Genomic DNA, 19823 nt, shown 5'->3' with positions numbered 1-19823 from the left:
TCCATTAAATCCCTTAATATATTAATCATAGTATTTTTTTTAATTCCTGATCTAATAATTCCAATACTCCTGCCACATCTAAGTCTAGTTTTGATGTTTGTTCTGTCTCTGCAAACTTCAAACTCTTCAACTTTTTTGCCTTTTAATTTGCCTTGTAATTTTTGAAAGGCACACATGATGCACTGGGTAAAAGGCACTACAGTAAATATATCTTTAGTAATGTGGTAGTAAGGTGTGAAGAGAGGGAAGTGTTCTATAGTCTTGATTAGGTCTCAGTCTTTTGGTAAACCTGTGACCCTGGAATGTGAACTTCACCAGTGCTTCTCAGTTTTTTTTCCCCCTTAGGTGGACAGAATGGGTTGAAGGTGCTGGAGTTGGGTATTTTCCTTCTCCCAGGTAAGTTCAGCTCTGATAAACCCACAGCAGGTCAAGCTTCAGCAAAACAGTGTTTCCTGAAGGCCGGCTTTAGTTAAGAAACACAGAATACTCTGACATATTTCAAAATGGTTCCTTTCCCCCATCCCCCTGCAGAAGCACAAGGGATTTTTCTCTGATGATCACTGTGAGAACCCAGTAGCAGTCCTGGAGGTAAATTTCACAAAAGTGTGGAGGCTTCCCTATGGCTGGGTCCTCCTGGAGTTTTTAAATTTCAGACTTGTTCACATTGAGCCTGCAACAAACCATCAATTGCAGTTCAGATTTTCCTACCCTAGCACTGGTTCCTGCAGAGATGTCTGATCCTGTCAGTTGTGATTCTCTGCATCTGCCTGTCTCTCTAGTTTTTGGTGCAATGGTTTGGCCTGTGACCTTACTTCTCTGGCAGATCTAAGAAGAATTGTTGATTTTTCAGTTTGTTGAGCTTTTTACTTGTTGGTAGGACAGAATGGTGACTTCTAAATTCTTTCTCTGCCAGACCAAAAACCAGAAGTCCCAAATGTTACTTGATCCAACTCAATTAGCATAGTACATGGTAGCAGTCACTTTACAGATATAACACGTTCATGTTTATTGGCTAATTAGATAAACCTTTATTGCTAGAAATCTCAGATAGGATGCATCTAGCTCACGATATTCCTAGAGAGAGTTAAATTTACTCGTTTAACATATCCATCTCCATTATTCCATTACTATGAGTTCAAGGGCATGGAGTCTGTCTATCTCTGTGTTCCTAGCATCCAGCACAGCATCTGGAACATGGAAATGCTTTGTAAATATATACTGAATTGACACAGTATTTAATTTTCCTGACCCCCTTTCTACTTTTCTCTCCCCAAAATCTTTTTTTAGATAATCTTCTGTTGCAAAAGCTCATCCACTCCATTTGGAATTCTTAATAGTCTTTTTTTTTTTTTTTTTTTAAAGTAGGTCCTTGTTGGTTGGAGTTCTTAATAGTCTACTTTAACTTCTGCTACATATATTATGTGGGAGACAATTTTCAAGTTTGTTTCAAAAGGATTAGTTTCAGGGCAACTGAAAAGAGACTAAGACTAAAGAGGGACTAAGACTCTACCAAATTATCCTCCGTGCTCCTGTCCTTACAGAAAAAAACCCTACAAAACCTGGACATAATACGAAACGCTACCTGAAGCTACTGAAGAAGGAATAGAAGTAGACAAGTCTGGCAGGGAGTTCACACTCACTGGGAAGAGACAGACTGGCAGCCACACAAGTAACTTCACACAGAGGCGGTGGGGGATGGAGAACTCCTAATCTTTCTGGCACAGGGGACCAGAAAAGTGAAGCCAGGAAACCATGAATGTGGAAGAGACTAGGGGAAGCCCAAAAGGGAAAGAGTCAAAGAGGGGATCTCCAAACTATCTACCCACATCCGTGACTGATCCCTAAACCACCATGTACAAACAACAGTCAAAGCAGCTCAGCCATACAGAAAAAGTCAGAACCACGACTGGAGTTCCCTCCCTGAAGGTGTTGAAGTGTGAAGAGAAGCAGACAGGCTCTGCTGTGGAGTTCATGTGCTCAGAGGAGAGGAGACAGGGAGGTATACAAGTAAATTACCATCACAGGCTTTCAGCCTCTGACTAAGTGCAGTCTGTGTGGCAAGCACAGCAGCACCTGGGGGTTCACATGGGAAAACCAGCAATTTTTCTGGTTGGGGAAATAGAGAAGGTAGGACATGTGAACAGTAAACAGACTGGCAGAATCTTGCAAAAAGAAAGCCAGAAAGAGGATCCTCAAACTTGACTACCTTCATCACTGACTGATCCCTAAGCCACACACGTGGGACAGAATCAAAGCAGACCAGCTAAAGACAAAGGACCTTTTGAGAAGAGACTGGAGACACAGTAGAAAGCCACAATAGAAAGAGTCTGCAATTCAAGCCCAGCCACGAAAATTACCTGATAAAATAAAGAGAAAAAATTCTCAGTGAAGAAAAATAACAGAACCCAGAATCTCCATAATGTAACATTCAAATATCCAGGATACAATCTAAAATTATCCAACATGTGAAGGAACAAGAAAATAAAACATATTTTTCTTAAAAGAAAAGAAAATCAAGTCCAATCCTGAAATGAACAAAATGTTAGAACTGATAAGAATTTTAAATCAACTATTATATTTATCCTCAATGAAACAAAACATGTTTCAATGCATGAAAATTTGAACAGATAAATGAAGAGATGCAGGAAAGAAACAGAAACAATATAAAAAAGAACCAAATAAAAATTACAGAACTGAAAAATACGACTGTGGAAGATAAAAATGCACTGAGTGTATTTAACAGCTGAGTTTACATCAAAGCATGAACCTGAAAGTAGAGCAACAGAAATCATCCAAGGAGAAGAACAGAGAGGAAAAAAGAGCAAACCAAACAAAACCAAAACCCAGAGGGACTGACCTATGAGATGGTGGAGGAAGAACCTTCAATAATCTGCTCCTCCATGAAAGCAAAGAGAATACTGGCAGAAACAGTCAAAATCAACTTTTCCAGAACTCTTGAAATTAACTGAAGGCTTGCAATAACCTACGGAATGTTTATTCAAGAAAAATGCCTGAATCTCAGTAAGAACTGTGAGCTTCATGGTGGCTTAACATTACCTAGTCCCATCCCCCTTCCCCCAGCTTCACCATAGCTTTGAAACCAACCGCCTTGCAGCTATGGTAGCTGTGAACACCAGCAACCTAGCAACCACTCCAGGGGGCAAAATGGGTTTGGAGCTCCCCAAAAGCCTATCCTTAAGAGAACTGTCACTATCTAACCTATGTGGCAGCTCACTCAACAGCTCCATTCTCAGGGCTTGTCTTTTTTTTTGTCCTGACTCAGAGCTTACTCTAAGCAAACAGCCCTATCCCCAAGGCACATTATTTAACTTTACAGGTGCCAGAGGCAGTGCCTCCAGAAGAGACTAATTAGAGACCCACCAAAAACCTTAAAAGGAAAAATTGGAGAATGAGAGGTCTGCAGGGGCTTTCAAAAGCTCCAACATATTTCTGGAACTCTAGAAGGACATGTGCATGTACAGGGCTGTGGACATACGCAAGAAAGACCTGTAAAGGCCTACAACCTATGGATGACTTTGAGGATTTGCATAAGCAGGAAGTAAAGGCTAATAAGGCAGAACTGTAAACTGTCTGCCAGAGCATTAGAAACCCCAAAATAAAATGAAGCAAAAGCTGACAGACCTAGAGTGAGAAAGAGACATTTCAACAATAACATTTAGATGCTTCAATACTCCTCTTTCAATAATGGATAGAACAATTAGCAAAAGAGGAACAGGAAAGAGAAGTTTTGAATCAAACTATAAGCCGACTAAACTTAGAAGACATCTATAGAACATTCCACTCAACAACAAAACACATTCAACACACTATTTTCAAATGCACTTGGAATATTCTCCAGAATAGGCTTTATATTAGGCTATAAGTTTCAATAAATTAAAAAAACCAGAAACCATACAAAGTATGTTCTCTAACTGCAATGGAATGAAATTAGAAATCAGTATCAGAAAGAAATGTGAGAAATTCACAAATATGTGGGAATTAAACAGCATACTTCTAAATAACCAATATCACAAGGGAAATTAGAAAATACTTTGAGATGAATGAAAATGAAGACACAACATACCACAACTTATGGGACGCAGCTAAAGCATTGCTTAGAGAGATATCTGCAGCTGTAAACACCTATTTTAATAAAGAGGAAAGATTTCAAATCAATAATCTAGACTTTCACATCAAGAAACTTAAAAAAAAAATGACAAAAACAAAAAAACCCAAAGCAAGATGAAGGAAGTAATAAGACTAAGCAGAAATAAATGAAAGAGGAAAGAAAAATAAAGAATATCAATAAAATCAGAATTGGTTCTTTGAAAAAAAACAATAAAATTGACAAACCGTTAGCTAGACAGACCATGAAAAGAAGAGAGAAGACTCAAATTACGAAAATTAGTAATAAGAGACATCACTATAGACCTTATAAAAATAAGAGGAATTATAAGAGAATACCATAAACACTATATGCCAACAAATTAGACAACAGATTAAATGGACAAATTCCTAGAAATCCGCAAACTACCAAAACTGGCTCAAGAAGAAATGGATAATCTGAATAGACTTAACAAGCAGAGACTGAACTAGTAATTTGAAAACTTCAAACAAAGAATATCCCTGGCTCACATGGCTTCATTAATGAATTCTACTGTATATTTAAAGAATTAATACGAATCCTTCAAAACCTCTTCCAAAAGACAGAAGAGTGAACACTTCCCAACTCATTCCATGAGGCAAGTATACCAAGATACCAAGTATACTTGATACCAAGACCAAAAAAAAAAAAGATATGAAAAGAAAGTTATAGAACAATATCCTTTATTAAGATAGCCATAAAAAATTCTCAAAACAAATATTAGCAAACTCAACCCAACAACATATAAAAAAGATTATACCCCATGACCAAGTGGGATTTATTCCAAGAATGTAAGACTGACTTAACAGAAATCAAAAATCAATCAAGCTTATAAACCGTATCAATAAAATAAACAAGATTATGTTAATAGATGCAGAAAAAAGCATTTGATAAAATCCAACCCTTCCATGTTAAAAATACTTAAACTAGGAACAGAAGGCAACTTTCTCAAAATAAAGCCATCTATGAAAAATCCACAGCTAATGTCATATTTAATGGTGAAAAACTGAATGCTTTCCCCTTAGGAGAAAAGAAAAAAGATAAGGATGTCCACTCTTGCCAATTCTGTTCAACATTGTATTGGAGGTTCTATCCAGGCCAATTAGGGAAGAAAAATAAAAGAAATCCAGATTAGAAAGGAAGAAGTAAAACTAACACTATTTACAGATGACATGATCTTATACATGAGAAAATTCTAAAGAATCTATTAAAAAAAATTAGAACTAATGAATGAATTCAGCAAGGATGCAGGATACAAGATCAATATAAAAATCAATTTTATTGGGAATTCCCTGGCATCCCAGTGGTTAGGACTCAGCACTCACTGCCAGAGCCCAGGTTCAAACCCCTGGTCAGGGAACTAAGATCCCACAAGCTGCGAGGTGCGGACATTAAAAAAAAAAAAAAAAAAAAAAATTATTCCTATACACTACCAATGAACATTCTGAAAAGGAATTTTTTTTCAAATCCATTTATAATAGCATCAAATTGAATAAACTAGGAATAGATTCAGCAAAAGAAGTATATGACTTGTACACTGAAAACTGCAAAAACATTGCTGAAAGAAATTAAACAAGACCAAATAAATGGAAAGATATACTGTGTTCACGGACTGGAAGACGTAATAATGCTAAGATAGCAACACTCCCCAAATTGATCAATTCAAAGCAATCCTTATCAAAATCCAGCTGTCTTTCTGCAGAAGTTGAGAAAGCAAACTGATTTTAAAAGACCAAAATAAATGGAAAATATATCATATTCATAGAAGCCTCTGCATTAAGATGGCAATCCTCCCCAAATTAACCTATAGAATCAACGCAATCCCAAACAAAATTCAAATAAGCTTTTTAAAAAAAACTGCTGAGTTCATTTTAAAGTTCATACAGAAAGGCAAAGGACATAGACTAGCTAAACCAATTTTGGAAAAAAAAAAAAAAAGTTGGAAGACTTAAGGTACCTGATTTCAAGACTTACTACAAAGTTACAACCAAGACAGTATATTATTGGCATAAGTATAGACATATAGACCAGTGGAACATAGCAAAGAGCACAGAAATAGACCCAAACTTATATGGTCAGTTGATTTTTGCAAAAATCAATTTTTAGCAAAAATGTTTTTTACAAAAAAGGTGTACAGGTAATTCAATAGAAACAAGATAATCTTTTCCAAAAAATGGTAAAGGAACCGATAACTGTACAGGGAAAAGCCCTTGAACTTGACCTTGCATCATATATGAAAATTAACTCAAAATGGATTATAAACCTAAATACAAGTGTTAAAACTAGAAAAAAACAAAGGATAAAATCTTTATGATGTTGAGTTGGACAAAGATTTCTTAACCGGAACATCAAAGGTCTAAAACTACTGAAGAAAAAATAAATAAAATGGACCTCATGAAGATTAAAAACTTGTTCTTTGAAAAACATGGTTAAAAAAACAAAACGGTAAGCAATGGACTGGGAGAAAATTTTTGCGAAACACATATTTTAAAATATCTTGTATCCAGACTACATAAAGAACTCTTACAGGCTCTGGTGGGGAGTTCACATGCCTAGAACTCAATAATATGAAGTCAAATAACACCTCTTCCCTACCCTTCTAAAAAGTGCTAAAAGATTTAAACAGATGATTCGCAAAAAAGATATGTGAATGGGCAAGAGCACATGAAAAGATGCTGAACATCACTAACCACCAGGAAAATAAAATTTTAAACCACAATGTGATACCATTATCCACCCACTAGAATGGATAAAATTTTTCAAAGACGTAAAAAGATTGACAGTACCAAGTGCCTGCAAGGATATGGAGCTATCAGAACTCTCATATATTGCTGATGGGAATGCAAAATGGTACAGCCAGTCTGAAAAACCAAATAGTAGTACCTTAGAAAGTAAAACATACATTTACGATACAATCCATCCATTCCATTCTAGGTAGTTGCCCAAGAAGAATGAACACATATGCCCACACAGAAACTTATTCATAGCTAGGGGTCAGCGATGGAGGATAAGGACAACATAAGGACACCTGTGGTGATGAAACTGTTCTGTATCGTGACTTTATCAATGTGAATATCTGGTTGTGAATATCTGGATGTGCTTTAGGTTTGCAAGATGTTATCACTGAGGGAAAATGGGTAAAGAGTATACTGGATCTCTTGTGTCATTTCATACAGCTGCATGTGAATCTACAATTTCCTCATAATAAAAAGTTTAATTAAAAACATAACAAAACTCATTCGCAAACATAGCAGCATTACTTATAATAACTCCAATCCAGAAGCAACTCGAATGTCCTTCAACTGGTTAACAGATAAACAAATAACAGTACATCCAACCCATGGAATACCATTAAGCAATTAAAGGGAACAAAATAATATATGCAACGACATGGATGAATTTAAAAAACATTAAGCTAAGTGAAAGAAATAAAACACCAAGATCAAAATTACATAGTGTATGATTCTACTTACATGAATAGCAGTAAAGGAAAGTAGATCAGTGATTGCCTGGAGATGGGACTGTGGGGAAAGGTTAGAGTACAAGGGACAGGAGGAAACTTTTTGGTGTGAAGGAACTATATTGCTCCTTCTAAAATTTGATTATGGTGGTGGTTACATGATCATGTACGATTATCAAAGTTCACACTGTACGCATAAAATTGGTGAATTTTGTTATTTAAATAATATTTTTAAAGAGAAAAAAATTAAGGCTTAGAAAATTAATACCTGTTAATGTCTTTCCTGCATTCAAAGGAGGTGCAATGACTCTGAAAAGTTTCTGCATAAAAATTAATAGGAAAACAATCAACATCATTTTAAAAAAATATTTTAAAAAATAATCTAAATCTTATGCTATTAATCACCTTTCTCTGATTGAATTAGTCATTTGCTATTAAGATTAAATATAAAAACTCTTAATGTGGACATGAACTGTTTTCGTAGGATCACTGGGAAATCATTATTGTTCTATTCCTCACTGAAAGAAACCATTTAATAAATACCAGTTAGAAGAAGGTCCTTGTTGAGATCATTATTTCTAATATAAGATATGCTTAGGTTCCTAAAAATGCTTTATTCTTTAAAAAATAGTAAGCCAGTCAAGGGCTTAATAGCCCACCAAAAGGGTAAGATTACTTTAAGCTGAAAACATGTGAACAGCCAGCAGCCACAGAAACACCTAAATGTAAGCAGAGCCCCTGAAAACACAAGATTAATGGCAAAACTATGTTGGCCTTCCTGGGAGGGAGTTTCCTATTTAGGAGAAGATTGACCCTTAGCACTGGGAGGTGGTGCAAAGCCAGCTGTGCATTAGCAACAAAAAGCTCAATAAAACTATGCATATTTTCCAAGGAAAACCTAAATCCCTCCCTCACACCCCAAATTTCGTTAAACTGGTATATAAACCTTTACTTCTCTGGTTGTTCAGTGATTTACTCATTTCTGCGTGTTCCCAGTACAACTGTGAATAAACCTTGTCTTTTCTCCTGTTGTCAGTTCATTCGCAGCTCTCCCCCCACCATTCGGGTTTCAGGTGGTAGAGGAAAAGTTGTTCCTCCCAACACAAGGCACTCAGAAGCAGCCAAAACTAGAACTAAAGATTTCAGAAACTATGGTAGTCATCTCAAGTATGATGACACTGTCTTTCATTCTAGAAAATCTAGAAAATTTCAAAAGGCACTATAGTTCCTCTTATTTTTAAATTTTATTTTATATTGGAGTATAGTTGATTTACAATGTTGTGTTAGTTTCAGGTGTACAGCAAAAAGATTTAGTTATATATATATATATATATATATATATATATATATATATATATTCTTTTTCAGATTCTTTTAATTTGGACCTTAAACTGAAATGACTAAATGTGGACATGAACTGTTTTAGTAGGATCACTGGTAAATCACTGTGATTTTCAGTTTAAATCTCTTTAAACTGAAATAGCTAAACTTTAAACACTGAACAGTGATCTCTTTTATAGGCCGAGAATTATAAGAGAGCAATCACAGGATGCATCTAACTTCCCACTGCTAAAATCTCCAAATGACTATTTAATAACAAATACCAAGCTCCTGCTGAAAGTCATTAACTTGAAACTACTCAACACAAAACAAGCAAAAAAACGTCAATAGAAAAGTGTTCCATCTGAGATGCATAGCTATAAATGCAAACCAGATTTTGAGGAATAAAAAATCCACACAAAAACAAAAAACTTCAAAAGCAACAATAACAAAACCCACAACCATTTTCATCAACATAGAGTGCATCAAATTAGAATCTGTTTCACAGATTATTTTGAGAGAAACTATAAACTGCATTAATTCTTCCTAATTGTGGTTTAATAGTGGATGGAGAACATTTTTGCATGCGCGCAGGTCATGGACCTCACTGAAGAGTCAGCTAAGAGGTGTGCAAATGTTAAAAATACTTATCTGAAATAGACAGTCAAGGTCAAAACCAGTGGGAGGGCTGTGGGCACCTCATTTGGAAAATGACCAGAGACAAGAAGTACAGCCCAAACTGAAGGAGTTATGAATTAGAGGGATATTCACCTACCAAAGCTAAATATAATTAAAAGAAGACTGAAATATCATAGAATGACTGCTGACTTAATACTGAAGATGGTTTTGGATGTCCATTAAATATGCAAAAAAGTTGAGTGGATGCCTTCAGGAGAAGCCTGGGTCTTCTGATCCAGGTAATGAAGTCACTGTAATAAAGCAATGGGCTAGCAGGGCACGACATGCATCCACAATCCATAACCCATAATTCTGTCTATAAATTTAAGGGAAATAACAAGATGAAGATGGGTTTGGTTCTTTTTAAAATAAGCCCAAATGCTTTTTAGATGCTCTCTTCTAATGGTAAGGAGAACAAGAAATTATAATGAATGCTATAAAATTCTGAAATAGGAAAAGCAACAAATTAGCAATTGGCAAATCATGACCTCCCACCATTTACAGGACCTTCCCCAGAAGAATATATCTACAAAATAATATTACTCAATAGTACCATTACTCTATACAGTAAATATATATAATGAGTTTCTTATACCTTTTGGAAAAGCTATAATAATATCAAAATTTTTTAGAAAAATTCTTAAAGTCTAATGGGCTTTTAATTTTATCTATCTGGGCTTTTATCTATCGTTCCCTGGGATTTAAATACCTGCTTTTGCAGGTAAAAAAGAAAGCAATAGTAGAAGGTATAAAACTAAAGACTAAAGTCCTAAACACAATGGGTGGCAAGTCTCATAAATCTACAAGAAATTTTAAAGTGACTGGATGAAAACAAACTATTCAAAGCAAATGGAGAGAAGGGAAAAAACATTAATAGACAGTGTTAAATACGCATATAAGTTAGAATGTATCTTACCTCCATTGGACTAATAAATTCATTCATGCCTCTGTTGTAGACATAAATCATAGCATCGTATAGCCGATTTTCCCAACACATGAGAACTACCTGTAAAAAGGAAAAGTTGCTTGGTCCACACAATTGAGCAAATCTCACCAATTACTTTCCTCAAAGCTTTAAGAATGGGGAAGATCTTAAATTCTCTTTCCTAATTTTTCTTATTCCTTCTCTGAAAAAAACTGAAATGGAAGTACTCAAACACAATGCCAGGGTAAGAGCTGTTGTAGGTTCAATGTTACTTTCAACAGTACAATAGCTACTTTTAAACATCCTCCAATGTCTGATTTTATTTCTTCTCTATCCTCCCCCTTTCCATATCCATCTTACCTGTGGTCACTAGTTCTACAAATATTTACTGAACATCTATATTCAGGTCCTCTCCTAGGCACTGGGGATAAAGTGATAGGTAAGACAAACCCAGAACTATTCTCTACCCTGACAGAACTTCCATTCATCCTGGACACTCACCAAAAGAAGGGGCACAAAATGGTGCGTGAATTATGACTTGGGGAAGATATTCAATTACACAAATAGTTCATTTACAAATGTGGTAAGTCTATAAAGGAACTTGACTTGGTCTGGAGTATTCAGAAGGTCATCCCTGAGGGAGCAATATTTAAGTTAGGACCTAACGGATACATGTATGTGAGCCAAAAGCCGATGTGGAAACTAGGGGCTCTGCAGGCAGAAGGAGCAATAAGGATGAGGAATAGAGATGACTTAAGTATAGAGTACCCTATATACTGTTCCTTCGAGAGCTATATTATACTACTGAGTGACAGGAGAAGACGGAAGTGGAAGAGTAGAGGTCAACAAAGGATAATGATAAGGAATAGCCAAAGGGAAAACAAACTACTAGTCTGAGGGAAAATGGAAGTGAGGTGTCATGAGAGTCCTTCTAGACAACGGCATGTTCTGGGACCTCTTCTCTTTTCTCACTTTCCGCCCTCTCAGCCAGTGCCATGATCATACATCTCTTTACAGCTTCAGCCCTAACCTCTCCTCTGACCAATATAGCCAACCATTGACTTGATATCTTCACCAGAATGTCTAGTAGCTATCAAAATAAAATGGCAAAATACAACTCCTGATTTTGTCTCCCAAACTTAGACCTACCCCAGTCTTCCAATCTTCTTAAAGGAATCACTATCCACCTTGTTTTTCAAGCCAAAAAATTAGGCAACAGCCTTAAATTCTCTCTTTCCACACCCTTAGGTCCAATTCATCAGCAAATCAGCTCTACCTCCAAAATGTATCCAAAGTCAGGCCATCTCTCTCCATCTCACCATTATCATCTCTGGCCAGGGCTACCTCCTGGACCAGCTCTTAACCAATCTCCTTGCTTCTTCTGTACTTGGCCCCCACCCCTCATTCTGTTATCTATAGGCAAATCAGAGTGATCTCACTTAAAACCTTTTAATGATTTCCCATAGCACTCAGAATAAAAAGGAAAAAATCTGTACCTTGCCCTGAAAGGGCTACCTCTCTCTTTCAACCAAGCTCTGTTTGCCTTTTATCTGTAACTTTTAGCACCCAACGCATATCTTTTTTTTTTTTTGCATTAGCTGTTGTTTTTACCTGTAACAATCTTCTCCTCCAAGATTTTTGCACTACTGATTCCTTCTTGTCATTCAGATTCCAGATTTGATCAGACTCAATGTTACTTTCTTGGTTTTCTATAACTGACCCATCTAAGATAGCCTCTCATTCTCTCTTTATCATACTGCCTGTTTGACTTTTAACATAATACTTGTTTTCGATATTTCTGGCTTGTTTACTTGTTTGTCTGTTTATTGTCAAACTTTTTTTTGCTAATGTAAGCCTTATGATAAGCCTTGTCCACCAGGGTCACTAAAGCATTGGAGGTCATTACAGAATCTAGTGAAAGTAAAGCTGAAGAATTATTAGGATGTGAATGAAATGGAAGAAGCAACCTAGAGAATGCTTTCAAGAAATGTGGGAAAGAAAGAGGGAAAGGGGTGGAGGAAGGAAAGAAGGAAGAAAGGAGGGAGGGATCTGGCTGCAAGTGGGAAATGTGATATGGCAGTAGCCAAGGGGGAAGGAGGGGAAGGCTTGATACGGGAGAGAAGGGAATCTGACGGAGAGAAGGGAATCTGACGGGGAGATTGGTTTAAACTGTTGTTTTAACATGAAAAAGAATAGAGAATATTTACCTAGTGTTGGAGAAAAAGCTAAAAATGTTGGAAGGAGAAGAAATTAGAAATTTCTCTTATATCAGTAATAGGTAAATAAAGCTAGATTGATAACATGCTCTCACATCATCAGACCTATTGTCAGACATGAAGATTACGCCAAATTACCCATATGACAGAAAGGCATATGTAAAGAGGACCTGGCCTTTGCAAACTTACAGCCATTCATAAAGAACTTCCATGAAGAAAACAATAAACATTTTCCAAACTCTTCATTTCCATGTGATTTTGCACATTAAAAACAAACAAAAAACCTTTGGTCCTTCTAAGTTTGTATGCCACCGTACTTTAGTTCAATAGGACTCAGCACCTTGGTACCTTAGTGCCTTTGCTCAGCATTAGGACTGAAGAGTTAAATGAAGAGTTAAGAGTGAAGTGTCTTAGGTCAAATACATATTGCTCCTCAATTAAGGACTTAAAACTTATTGTGGAGACCTCAGATATACTGGAGGTATATTATCAATGCGCTGGCTGATCATGCTAAGATGTCCTAAAGTTTGCTTCTTATACTATGCTCTGCATTTCAAAACTTAATGTATGAAAGTTATCAACTCTGAACATATAAACTAGCTTTTCAAAAAAATGGCATCATACACTTAAAAGTAAAAATATTCTATTTTTCACGTGGAAGTGCTTATAGTTGAAATTTACTTGCAGATGAAAATTGTAGTAGTGAACAAACAAACTGGTGAAGAAGGATAGGCCAATAAGCATTTGCTGAGCAGCTACCAAATATAAAACCTATGCTAAGAGCTCTGGGGGATGTCAAGGAAACCGAAGACTACTGGCTTGCAGGAGTTCCTAATCTAGCTTTAAGTAATGAGCACTCCTAAGAAATATATTGACAAATATAAGTTTATGAGACCTCTTACCAAAAAGTGCTAAAAAATAATTAGGGTTGATGAAAGACAAAGTAAGGCCCGATGAGTCAGGTAAATATATTCAATAAAGGAATGATGTTTATTCCATAAATTAGTAGACCGCCTATAAACTCACCTGCTGAATGTCTAGGCTGGTGATATCCATATGTACAATGAGGGCTTCCACATTTTCCATCAATTTTTTATCTTGGAAATGAACAATCAAGTCTTTCATTACCTGGGGTGTGATCCCCACCAATTTATCACTTAAAATATATGGTTCAAGGCACTCCAAAAACACTCCTTTGGCCACTGAATTCTCACTTAATTTGTCATACACCTGGCTAAATAGAAGATCCCTGCAACAAATGGGGAAAAATACTTTTAGGAACATTCCAAACACCCATTAAATTCAGTCTATGAAGTATATCTCATCTTTTTCCTGTTTCAACTTACGTGCAAGTTTATTAAAAATAGTAACAATATTTGCAAAGAGCTTTGTATTTTGAAAAATCTCTTATATATACTATCTTAATTCACCCAATACTTTTTACAAATAAAAAATGTTGAAAAAGTTAAACTATTTGCTGAAAATCAGCTAGCTAACAAGTGATAGATTCAGAATTTGCATCAGCCTTCTGACCTAAACCCTGTGCTGAACCCATTATGGCACACTGCTTCTTAAAGACAACATTGATATGGGAGCAGGTAGTACGGAGACTATGATGAAGTAAAAAAAAAAAATTAAATGCACTATTCACAATTTATCCTTTCCTCTTTCCTGGTACCTAAATACTCCCATCTGATCTGCAAGGCCAATCTGCTTCTTTATCTAGTTCTTGCCCCTTGCTTCCCAAAGGGTTTAGGTAGTGATTATTGATGGGAGAGGAAGAAGAAAATGTTCAATGATTTTAAAATATGTCTGAAAACTATTTTATTGCAGAAACAAAAAAACTGTAATTAATCAAATGCTACCACACTCAATAACTGTTTTATTTATTTTGTATTTCTTTTGCAAAGAGTCCAGAAATAATTTTAAAGTTCTATTCACCACAGACATAATCTGAATTTTGTTTTCAATATTTTGAATATTATATAAGCATTGTCCTAAGCTGCTACTTAACTCTTTAAAATTACCATTTTGTCTAACCACAATGTTTCAACAAGCTGAAACATCAGAATTTATTTAACTACTCCTGTAATGTATCACTTATTTCCACTATTTCACTATTATGAGTGAGGCCACAATGAACATCTACATATATAGTCTTTCCATTTGGGGGCTTAATTCCTTAGTCATTCTACTTTTAGAAATTTATTTAAAGTAAGAAGATACAAAAAATTTTGTGGCACTTAAAATGTATTACTAAATTATCTTCAAAAATCATCATAGCACCAATTTACACAGCCATCAGTAATGTATAATTTCAACAGTTTCAACAGACAATTGTCTTTATTTTTTTCCCATATAGTTTAATGTATAAATTAAACAACATCACTGTTTTCAATTCTTTGATGACTGGCAAAATTAAATGTTTTCCATGTTTCCATTTATACAGTGTATTGACTTATATCATTCACTGATTCTTTAATTCTTTTTTCAAATACAAAAACTGTGCTAATTCTACTTACCTGTTAGGATTGACTGATTGTTTATTTATTTATTTGCTAAATGTATAATCTCTATATATGTGCATCATGTCAATTGTGAAAAGTGGTAGATGGTTCATCCACAGGTGTGATCTTTCATGACAAGTTCCACAAAAAGGACAAGGAAGACTCTGAAAGCAATGGGATGGGGTCTTGCCTAATCTGAAGTCCTGGAAGGGGGACCAATGATAAACAGACTGGCTACAACTGCATAGAACCCCATGTTGCTTTTCAATAAACAGTATTTGCAATATCCTGGGGGGAAATCCATATCCATTTATTTTTTTCTCATATCCACAAGTGTAATTCTTGCATCACTTTCCCCCTTACTTTATATTTATCAGAGCATTTTTCATGTTAGTTTCATTGTAATCAACAGTCCCTTACATTTTTTTTTTTTTTTTTTTGCGGTACGCGGGCCTCTCACTGTTGTGGCCTCTCCCGTTGCGGAGCACAGGCTCCGGATGCGCAGGCTCAGCGGCCATGGCTCACGGGCCCAGCCACCCCGCGGCATGTGGGATCTTCCCGGACCGGGGCACGAACCTGTGTCCCCCGCATCGGCAGGCAGACTCTCAACCACTGCACCACCAGGGAAGCCTGACAGTCCATTACATTTTTGTGATTACCAATTACTAGCCAAGCAAAAGGAACTGAGATTAATGAAGCCTTACTGTAAGAAAGATAAAATAAGAGTAACAAAGTAACTCTTATGAACTTAAAGAAAATGTCCTATTTGCTAGCCCTTGCACTCTGTAATGTGTTGTTAAAAACAACATGCTAGGAAAGATAATTATATATTTCAGCTCAGCACAAAAAGCCCTGGGGAGGAAAACTAAAGAGCTACAAATTCAGTAAAGAGAGCATAAAAGTTGACAAACAAGGCACTCCTGTGACAAACTACAGCATGCAATGCTGGTAAGATTAATGGCAAAACTATATGCTTCTTTCTTAACCAGTAAGAGGCTATAATAAAGAAGCAAGAAAAATGTAACTCAGCAACTCCTATCTGCATCTCTACCTTAAAATAAAAATAAAACAAAATTTTAAGACATGTTCTCGTCATTCTGGGAAAATATTTATTCGATCAACAGAGAAGGAGGGAAAAAGAAAAGTACACACACACTAAAAAAGGTTTTGGCTCTTGTGTTTCTTTCTGTACTTAGGCATTATACTCCAGGGTGCTGACTTTGTTTCCTGGAACGGCTAATGTCAAAACTGATGTTTATCGCTTCGAGCTTAGCCTCCTTATAACCAGTATAATAGAAAAATCCATTCTGAATAACAGAGGGCCAACAAAAAGGTCTTCGACATAACTTCACTTTATATTAATACTCATATTAAAGACATTATTTGGAGTTTATCATACATAACTTCAAATTGATAGAAAAAATGACCAAATTTACTTTTTGCACTATCAATTTTACAATTAGAAAATGTGAAGAACTCAGCTTTGATTATGAGATAATTACAAATTCAGAGACTGTCTGAAGGGAGCAAGAGCATCAATCCTAACACTTGCCTGTACACTAAATATACAACCAGAACCAAATAAACAACCCCCCACTACATATAAGTAGGATTTAATAAATCCAAAGTTGATTTTGGCTGGCCTCTTTATTTATAAAATTTAAAACAAAGTTCAAAAGGATACATGTAAATACATATGAAAAGATGTAAATACACCTGAAACTAACATAACATTTTTAATCACCTGAACTCCAATATAAAATAAAAAGTTAAAAAAAAAAAAAGGGCTCCATATGACCTGGAAAATATGACCTTTAGAGACAATCCATTTTTTTTTTTTACCAAATTTCACTTATTTAATTAAAATTTATTGAGAACCTGTTACATGTCTGGCTACTATCATAGATGCTGAATTGTGTGCAAAATGAAAGTTATTTCACTGCTCAAAAAAAAAAGTTCAAATGATCTTCAAGAAATTATGTTCAAAATGCTCTGTTTCCTGATACAAGTATCAGTTTGTAAATATTTCCTTTAAAAAGACATGGCTTAATTAAACTCTGAATATACTGAAAACTACCATACTCTTTAAAATGGTGAATTTTATGGTACGTGAATTATATCTCAACACAGCAGTTAGATAAAATAAAAAAGCCATGGCCCCATTTTTCACCTAGCTTTGATGTTTAGAATTTTAACTTGCAGTTACCAAGAAAATGATGAGAAAAGTCAAAACAATAAGTTCCTCAACCATGGCTGATAATTAAAATCTTTCTGTTTCGCAAATAATAATCCTGATGTTGAACAACAAGGTTAAACAAATACTCTGGCTATCAAAAGGCCACTTCAGGTTCACTTTAGATTTAAGAGAAATATTTTTGGTTCAGATTTTACATATAATTCAAGTTATCTGAATAATGGCTTCTTTTTGGATATCTGCTTACAGTGATATAAGCTTGAAGTGGTCAAGATCATCTACATACAGCACCTATTTTGTTTTATAATGGCTTTGAGATATAATTCACACATAATAACATAGCATTTATTTAAGCACTTATTTTTAAACAATGTTCAAAATTATGATTATGGTTCAAGTAAACTCTGGACCTATTTTCAAAATAAACTGAAATTATGGCTACTGTTGTATAAGCAAAATGACAAATCATTAAATATCCTACAAAAACCCTTGAGATATTTTATATCTTTTTCTAGTACTGAAAAAATATATGTGCACTATCAAATTAAAATGAAATTGTGTGAGCAGAGACCAAATTATGAAAATAAAGGTAGATCTTCAGAAACAGAATTTCCTATCGTTTCTGATTTTAAAATATTCACAGAAAGATAATAAAGCCAAATTTTAACCAAAAAAGATGTCCATTACACACTGATCAGTATGCCCTACAGAGAAAAAGCAGTGTGGTTCCTGCCATAGTAAAAAGGATTTTACATTATAAAAGAATTCTTACATATGAATAGAAATACATATATATCCTAGTAATATTATATTACTGCTGGGTATGAAATTCTATAACTTATGATACAGAGGTAACAGTGATCATAGTATAATGATGGTTGTGGTATTGAGTTAAAATTAATTTCAGAGTATGTACTGTGTTTATAATTTAACCCTCATAAGAGACAGTATAATATACGAAAATAAGAGGACTGACTATAAAACCAATGTACTCAATCAGAAAATATTAATATAAAAGGTATCTGGAGGCCAGTATTGAGTGTCTAAGTGACCACCCTAGAAGTGGAAGAAGTTACTTGAAATTGGCTGAGTACTAGATTATGTTTTGTTTGTTTGTTTTAGTTGTTTGCTATTTAATGTAATTACTGATATATTTTTAAATTTATCATTTATTTTTTCTCCTTGTCTTAACTATTCTTAATTCCTTTTGCTCCTTTTGACTTTTTTAAATTGTATTTTTAGTCATGACACCATTTATTACCTTGTTAGTTATATATGTTTTTACTATTATATACTAAGTATGGGTTTAGAGATTACAATCTGCATCTTCAAATTATTAAATTATAATATAAATTAATAAATTTACCACCTTCTAGACAGTGCAAGGACTTTAGAACATTTTAACCTTATTTACCCTTTTCTCCAATTATGTAGTATTGTTTTCATATATTTTTCTCTTCATTTTTCTTCATGTTTTATTCAATCCTCACACATATTGATTATATTCTATATTCACTTACCCACATATTAGCTTTTCCACCTCAATCATTTTCCTTTTATCTAAAGAACAACTTTTGTTATTTTTTTAGTGCAGGTCTGCTAATGATGAATTCTCTCAGTTTATGTTTCTTAGAATATATTTCTATATCATTTTCAAAAGGTATTTTTGTTGTATATAGAATTCTATATTAATACATGTTTTCTTTCTGTCCTTTCACAATTCTGTTGTCTTTGGTTCCATTATTTCTGTTTAGAAGTAAGCTGTAAGGTTAATTGTTACCATTTTGAAGGGTTTTTTTTCTTTCATAATGACATTAAAGTTTTTTTGTCTTTTGTTTTCAGCAGTTTAACCATGATGAACCTACATGTGTTCTAATTCAGCATTATTCTTAGGGTGTAGCTCTTCACAGCTCAATCAAAAGCCTGGAGTATTCAGCGCCCCTCTTTTTGTGTGATCCTTGAACTCAACTGCAGCAACATCACGAATTGCTCTAAAGTTTTGCTCAGCTTCTCAACCCCTCAGCTGCCATTTTTCAGAGTTGGCAATTATCTCAACAGGAAGAGCCAGCTTCTATGCCTCTCTCCTCTGCCTGGATCTTGGTACCACAGATCCTCATCCCCTTAGTAGCTCTCCGGCGCTTTCATATAAATTTTGTTAACAAATTTTCCAGATTTCCCAGCTGTCCTCATTGCCATTGCTAGAAGCAGAACTCCTATGTGAGACGCTCAGTGCAGTATGCAATGCTATGCCACTGTCACTCTTAGTATAATCAAACTCATAGGTGTAGGCTTGTTATGATTTGTTCTGTTGTGCACCAAGAGTTTTCTTTCTGATAATTTCTGTCTTCCTTTAATTCAGGAAAATTATTAGCCATGTTC

At 35.1% G+C, this 19823-nt stretch overlaps 1 protein-coding gene across 1 annotated transcript in view; it reads right to left on the bottom strand.

Annotated features, from left to right (window-relative positions):
• VPS8 (VPS8 subunit of CORVET complex) overlaps positions 1 to 19823 on the bottom strand; it is a 308471-nt gene that overhangs the window by 181321 nt on the left and 107327 nt on the right. The window contains 3 exon segments of the mRNA XM_032630703.1: positions 7873 to 7924; positions 10519 to 10608; positions 13770 to 13992. Coding sequence (XP_032486594.1) covers positions 7873 to 7924; positions 10519 to 10608; positions 13770 to 13992 — 365 coding nt within the window.

This window comes from Phocoena sinus, chromosome 4 (assembly GCF_008692025.1).
Source record: "Phocoena sinus isolate mPhoSin1 chromosome 4, mPhoSin1.pri, whole genome shotgun sequence".
In the NCBI taxonomy this organism is placed as follows: Eukaryota; Metazoa; Chordata; class Mammalia; order Artiodactyla; family Phocoenidae; genus Phocoena; species Phocoena sinus.
Note: the sequence above shows the minus strand (reverse complement) of the source record. Positions and strands in the feature narration are given on the sequence as shown.